Below are 6438 nucleotides of genomic sequence, written 5' to 3' on the forward strand. Positions count from 1 at the left end.
CTAACGGCATCTGCTGCTGCTGCTGCTGCTGCTGCTGCTGCTGCTGCTGCTGCTGCTGCTCGTTGCGTTGCTGTTTGTCTGTGTGATCGAGGTGTACATACACCGCAAGTCGCGAGCGGGCTGCATGTGAAGGCTTGCTGCAGCACCAGCGGCAGCTGCAGCAGCAACTGCAGCAGCAGCAGCGGCTGCTGCTGCTGGCAACAGAAACAGCCGAGTTTGCTGCAGATATGCAGGCCTTTAGCTGCTGCTGCGCAGACTTCGCGGGCCGCTGTGTGGGGCCTGCAGCAGCAGCAGCAGCAACAGCAGCAGCAGCAGCAGAAGGCTCAGCTTCTGTGGCTAAAGAGAAACAGCAAACGCCTAAAAGATGGTCTGCTGCAGTAAAATTGCTTTTTGGCTGCCGACAGGCCCACGACACAGGGCTGCTGCTGCTGCTGCTGCTGCTGCAGCAGCCGCAGCAGCAGCTGCAGCAGCAGCAGCAACAGGACTGCGCAGCTGCGTCAACACCACCAACTAGCGCAGCAAGATTGACACTTCGGAATTAATTAAAGCAAAAGAGAAACAAAAATAAAAATAAAAATTTATTTTTGTGTGCAGCAGCATTGGCAGTGACTTCGCCTTCTAGGGTGTACGTACAGCCGCCTACAGCAGCAGCAGCAGCAGCAGCAGCAGCAGCAGCTGATGCTTCTTAGCAGCAATTCGTTTTTTCGAGAGCAGCAGCAGCAGCGGATACTGGAAAAGCAGCGCTGTGAGCGGCGCTAGACCCAAAGCAGCAGCAGCAGCAGCAGCAGCAGCAGCAGCGTTTACGGAAGAGCAGCAGCAGCACCATAGCTAGAGCAGCAGCAGCAGCAGCAGCAGCAGCAGCAGCAAAGCGCCGATGGATCTCAGCTCTGACAGGCCAGCCGGCGACGGCGGCTCCCTGCCTGCTGCTGGCTGGGGAGGCATTGGCAGCAGCAGCAGCAGCAGCAGCAGCAGCAGCCCAGCAGCAGCAGCAGCAGCAGGAGGTCTCGGCTACCCGCTGATCCCAGGCCAGAACCCCGCCTTTGGCTGCCCCGTGTCTTCAGGGGGCCCCCCCCTGGGGGCCCCCCTGGGGTACTCCCCGCTGCAGCAGCAGCAGCAGCAGCTGCAGCAGCAGCAGCTGCAGCAGCAGCAGCTGCAGCAGCAGCAAGGGTACCAGGGCTGGCTGGGCAGCAGCTCTCCTGCAGGGCAGCTGGGCCCGGGCCTGGGGGCCCCCATGGGGGCCCCCATGGGGGCCCCCGGGGGGCCCCCGGGGGCCCCCGGGGCCCCCAATGGGGGCCCCCTGGGGCCCCCCTGCCCCCGCACAATGAGGCTGGAACTGCAGCAGCTGCTGTCCCCTGAAGACCGGCAGACGCTGCAGCAAATAGCAGCAAGAGCTCGCGCAAGTGCAGCAGCAGCAACTCTGGGTCTTGGGGCTTTGGCTTTGAGCGCCTTCAAGAAAAGAAGTGAGGCAGCAGCAGCAGCAGCAGCAGCAGCAGCAGCAGCAGCAACTGCAGCAGCAAGTGCTGCAGCGGGAACGCGGGCTGCACGAGCAGCAGTTGCTGTAGGAGGAGGCGCTGCTGCAGCGGCGAAAGCTGCAGCAGCAACACGAGCAGCTGCTGCTGCTGCAGCAGCGCCAGCAGCAGCAGCAGCAGCTGAAGCAGCAACTGCAGCAGCAGCAGCAGCAGCAGCAGCAAGCGCAGCAAAACAGAAGCATCTAGAATGCATGCGCGCAGCAGAATAGAGCAGCCCGAGAAGACCCCAACACACGTTCACGGTTCAGGGTTCAGGGTTTAGGGTTTAGGGTTTAGGGTTTAGGGTTTAGGGTTTAGGGTTTGTGCTTCGCTCAGGCTTTCGCTACCCCATTTTGGGGGCCTGCGTCGTTGGCTTGACTGTGGGGCCCCCCGTGGGCTTTGCTGGATATGTGAGATTTAATTTAATTTTAATTTTAATTTATTTGTTTTTAGGGTTTAGGGTTTAGGGTTTAGGGTTTAGATCCTTTTTCATTCTTTTTTGTTTCTTTTTTTGTTTCTTTTTGTCTTCTTTTTGCTTCTTTTTTGCTGCGCTGGTTGCACCTCGTTGATTTGCTGCTGCCGATTTGCTGCTGCTGCGGCTCCTGCTGCTGCTGCAGCAGCTGCTGCTGCAGCAACAGCTGCTGCTCTCTCTGGTTGTATAGGGTTTAGGGTTTAGGGTTTAGGGTTTAGGGTCTGCATGAAATTGTCCTGAGCTTATTCAGCATGCAGCGCGCGGGCAGCAAATCTAGGGTTTAGGGTTTAGTGCTACGGTCTAGGGCTTAGGGTTTAGGGTTTAGGGTTTAGGGTTTAGGGTTTAGGGTTTAGGGTTTGCGTGCAGATGGCCCTGAACTACTCCAAGGTGCAGCACATGGAAAGCAAATTTAGGGAAGCTCAGGCCCTCTTCGAGGCTCGCAGAAGGGGATTTGAAGCACCTGTATGCTGCTGCTGCTGCTGCTGCTGCTGCTGCTGCTGCTGCAGCCCGTGCTGCTGCTGCTGCAGCGTGTGCTGGTGCTGCTGCTGCAGCTGGTGCTGCTGCTGCAGCAGCGGCTGCTTTTGCTGGTGCTGCTGCTGCCGCTTTTTCTGCCGCTATTGCTGCTGACGGCGGTGTTCACTGTGCTGCTGCTGAAGCAGCAGCACTGTGCTGCTGCTGCTGCTTCAGCTTTTGCTGCTGCAGCTGCTGCTGCTGCGTTTTCTGCTGCTGCTGCTGATGAGGACGGTGCTGCAGGGGCGGTTGCTGTGGCTGAGATGCCGTTACTGTTGCTGCTGCTGCTGCTGCTGCTGTTGCTGCTGCTGCTAATCATGAGGTCTGCTGCTGACGGTGTATGAGCACTTGCTGGAGCTTCTTTTGCTGCTGCTGCTGCTGCTGCTTCATTGGCTGCTGCTGCTGCTGCTGCTGCATGATGCATGCAGGTGCCAGGCAGCTTTGGGGCTGCTGCTTACCCAGGGGGCCCCATGGGGGCCCCCCAGGGCTGGAGGCCCCAAGACGGAGCAGCAGCAGCAGCAGCAGCAAACTGGGGTGCGCAGCCGCCTCTGGGGGCCTCGGGGGGCCCCCCACCTGATGAGCTGCTGAAGGAATAAGCAGCTGCAGCAGCTGCAGCAGCAGCAGCAGCAGCAGCGGCAGCAGCAGCGGCAGCAGCAGCAGCAGGCCCTTCTCTTGGGAAGGGACTCTTACACGGCAGTGCCGTGCCCACCGCAGCAGCAGCTGCAGCAGCAGCAGCAGCAGCACCAAGGAGCAGCAGCAGCAAGGAACAGCAGCAACTGCTCCACCTTTCACCGACCGATAGCCCATTCATTCTGCGTGCGCTTGCTGCAGCAGCAGCAGAAACAGCAGCTGCTGCTGCTGCTGCGCTTGCTGCAGCAGCAGCAGAAACAGCGGCTGCTGCTGCTGCGCTTGCTGCAGCAGCAGCAGAAACAGCAGCAGCTGCTGCTGCGCTTGCTGCTTCTGCTTCACTAGTGTGTGCTTGCCTTGCTGCGTGCGTCTTGAGGGCATCAGCAGCAAGTTCAGCACCATGAGCAGCAACAGAAGCAGCAGCAGCAGCAGCAGCAGCAGCAGCAGCTGCTGCAGCAGCAGCAGCAAGCCCCCACGCAGCGAATTAGAACCATGTTGCATGCATTTGTGTCTTTTTTTCGGCTTTTCTTTAATAGAGGCCGCGAGAATAAATCCAATTAAAGGCAATTAAGGCTTCAGAAACCCCAAACTTTGCATTAGGGGGCCCCCAGGGGGGCCCCCAGGGGCCCCCAGGGGGGCCCCCAGGGGGCCCCCTTGGGGGCCCCTTTGGGGGCCCCTAGGGGAGCCCCCAAGGGGCACTTCGAGTCAGGACTCAAAGGGGGCCCCCAACAGATATAGTTAGATAGCAGAGACTCTGTAGGCCCTTGATGGGGGCCCCCCAAGTGCCCTTGGGGGCCCCTCGGGGGCCCCCCTCAGTGCCCTCGGGGGCCCCCTGAGGGCCCCCCAGGAGGCGCTGAGGGCTCCCAGGGGCCCCGGGGGGCCCCAGGGGCCCCTAGAGGAGCAGAGGGGCCCCCAGGGGGCCCCTAAGCTGGCTTCCCGTGGGGCCCCAAATTAGGCAAACAAAGGGGCCCCCTTGGGTGCAGTTTGCTGGCCAATAGAGCCAAAGGGTACCTCTTTGGGGGCCCCCCGGGGCCCTTTAGGGGCCCCCGGGGGCCCTCAAAAAACCAATTAAGGGGCCTCCATGGGGGATCCTAAGAGGGTACGCATATAGGTCCCTTCTGGGGGCCCTATAAGGGGCCCCTGCCCTGCAGGGGGCCCCTCATGGGGGCCCCCTAGGGGGCCCCCATGGGGGCCCCCTAGGGGGCCCCTAGGGGCCCCTAGAAGGGCCCCCTAGGGGCCCCTGTAGGTACCAAGAAATGACCCAAGTGGGAATTAGTACCCAGAAAAAGCCCGACAGAGGGGCCCCTTAAGTGCAATCCCCTATGTGAGGGCCCCGAAGGGGCCCCCCGGGCGTGTGCTGCTGCTGCTGCTGCTGCTGCTGCTGCTGGTTCATGCCCCTGAGAGAATTGCTGCAGCAACTGCTGGCAGCAAGCTGCTGCGGGTGTTTTGCTGCTCAATGGATTTGGCAAGAGTCTCTTTGTCTCTTTCGCTGAAGAGTCCGTCGAAGAGGTTTTTGCCTGCAGCCCCACAAGGGTTTGGGCCCGAGGGTTTAGGGTTTAGGGTTTAGGGTTTAGGGCTTGGTGGGGAGGCCTGTCTAGGTAGGCGCGTGGAGCTGGTTGCTGCACTGAGGGTTTAGGGTTTAGGGTTTAGGGTTTAGGGTTTAGGGTTGGGGGAGGAGGGCCGGCTGCGCAGCGCCGGACGAGCAGCAGCGCGAGGCCGTTGAGGGTTTAGGGTTTAGGGTTTAGGGTTTAGGGTTTAGGGTTTGCCTGTGAACTTGAGGATTTGGTAAGCTGCGAAGCAAATGAGCTGCTTGAGGGGCCCCAGGGCCCTCCAAGTCTCCAGGTAAAACCCTGAAAAGTCTTTTTGCTGCTGCTCTTGTGCTGCAGCTAGCTGGCTAGCTAGAGGGGGGTGCAGCACAGCAGCACAAACCTCCAGGTTGCGCCGCGCGGAAAACCTGCAGCAGCAGCAGCAGCAGCAGCAGCAGCAGCGCAGCTCCGCGCTTCTTTCCTGCTGCAGGGGTTTGCTGCTGCTCCCAGCAGCAGCACGAACCCAAGAGGGCCCAAACTGAGACACACCGAAGCAGCAGCAGCAGCAAAGCAGCAGCAGCAGCAACAAACAGCAGGAGCGGAGCAGCAGGAGCAGCAGAGCAGCAGCAGCAACAGCAGCACCAGAGCAGCAGCAGCAGCAGCAGCAGCACACGAGCAGCAGCTGCAGCACCAGCAGCGGCACCCAACCAGCAGCAGCAGCAGCAGCAGCACCAGCAGCACCAGAGCAGCAGCTGCAGCAGCAGCCGCGGCACCCAACCAGCAGCAGCAGCAGCAGCAGCAGCAGCAGCAGCAGCAGCAGCAGCACCTGTCGAAGTTGAAGGACCCCACAGAAGCCCACAAACGGTCGGCCACGAGATTCTTTGCATGATAATGTTTTTGTTTGGAGAAGCAAATTTGCAGTTGGCCCTGCAGCAGCTGGGGTGTATCTCCACCTCGCAGGTGCAGCAGCAGCCGCAGCAGCCGGCCCGACGACGCCCCCCACTGCTGCTGCTGCTGCTGCTGCTGCTGCTGCGCGTCTGCGTGCTGCTGCTCGTGCTGCTGCTGCTGCTGCTGCTGCGGCGAAGCAGCAGCGCCAAAGAAGGGCAGCTGCTGACGCAGCCGAGAGAGCTGCGCCCAAGGGGGCACAAGGCCAGGCGCCGCTGCTGCTGCTGTTGCTGCTGCTGTTGCTGCTGCTGCTGCCGGGTCCGCCTCCTGCTGCTGCTGCTGCTGCTCCAGAGTTGCTGCTGTTGCCCGCAGCAACAGCCAGTCCCTCAGGGGACGAGACCGCTCCCTCGCCAGCTGCAGCTCACAGCAAATGCAGACGCAACGAAACAGCTGCAGCAGCAGCAGCAGCAGCAGCAACAGAGCTGCAGCAGCAGCAGCAACAGAGCAGCAGTAGCAGCAGCAGCAGCAGTCGCACTAACAGAGCCGCAGCCGCAGCAAGAGTGCCAATAACAGAGCAACAGCAGCAGCGGCAGCAACAGTGCAGCAGCAACTACAGCAGCAGCAGCAGTTCTCCAGCAGCAGCAGCAGCAGCAGCAGCAGCAGCAGTTGCTGCCGCCCACAAGACTGCGCCCGCGTGCCTTATTTCCCGCTATCCCCAGCTGGGCCCCCTTTCCAAACCCTAAACCCTTACCCCTAAACCCTAACGCCTAGGCCTTGAACCGTAAACCCTAAACCCTAGCCCCCTAAACCCTAGCCGCCTAAACCCTAAACCCTAAACCGCAGCCCCTAAACCCCAGCCCCCAAACCCTACCCCTGCCCCCGAAACCCTGCTCCCCACCCCCCAACCCCT

General features: G+C 61.0%; 3 protein-coding genes across 3 annotated transcripts; all 3 read left to right on the plus strand.

Annotated features, from left to right (window-relative positions):
- Positions 1-227: 227 nt before the first annotated feature.
- ENH_00017660 (hypothetical protein, conserved) lies at positions 228-542 on the plus strand (the record flags this gene model as incomplete). Its single annotated transcript, XM_013579284.1, has 1 exon — positions 228-542. One exon carries the CDS (start codon positions 228-230, stop codon positions 540-542), a length of 315 nt encoding a protein of 104 aa, XP_013434738.1.
- A 332-nt stretch (positions 543-874) lies between these two features.
- ENH_00017670 (hypothetical protein, conserved) lies at positions 875-2607 on the plus strand (the record flags this gene model as incomplete). Its single annotated transcript, XM_013579285.1, has 3 exons — positions 875-1460; positions 1845-1918; positions 2347-2607. The coding sequence occupies 3 exons, from the start codon at positions 875-877 to the stop codon at positions 2605-2607; spliced, it is 921 nt and encodes a 306-aa protein (XP_013434739.1).
- Positions 2608-4573: 1966 nt separating this feature from the next.
- On the plus strand, positions 4574-5532 carry ENH_00017680 (hypothetical protein; the record flags this gene model as incomplete). Its single annotated transcript, XM_013579286.1, has 3 exons — positions 4574-4613; positions 4877-4959; positions 5134-5532. The coding sequence occupies 3 exons, from the start codon at positions 4574-4576 to the stop codon at positions 5530-5532; spliced, it is 522 nt and encodes a 173-aa protein (XP_013434740.1).
- Between the last annotated feature and the right edge of the window lie 906 nt (positions 5533-6438).

This window comes from Eimeria necatrix, genomic scaffold, assembly GCF_000499385.1.
Source record: "Eimeria necatrix Houghton genomic scaffold, Enh_scaff1588, whole genome shotgun sequence".
In the NCBI taxonomy this organism is placed as follows: domain Eukaryota; phylum Apicomplexa; class Conoidasida; order Eucoccidiorida; family Eimeriidae; genus Eimeria; species Eimeria necatrix.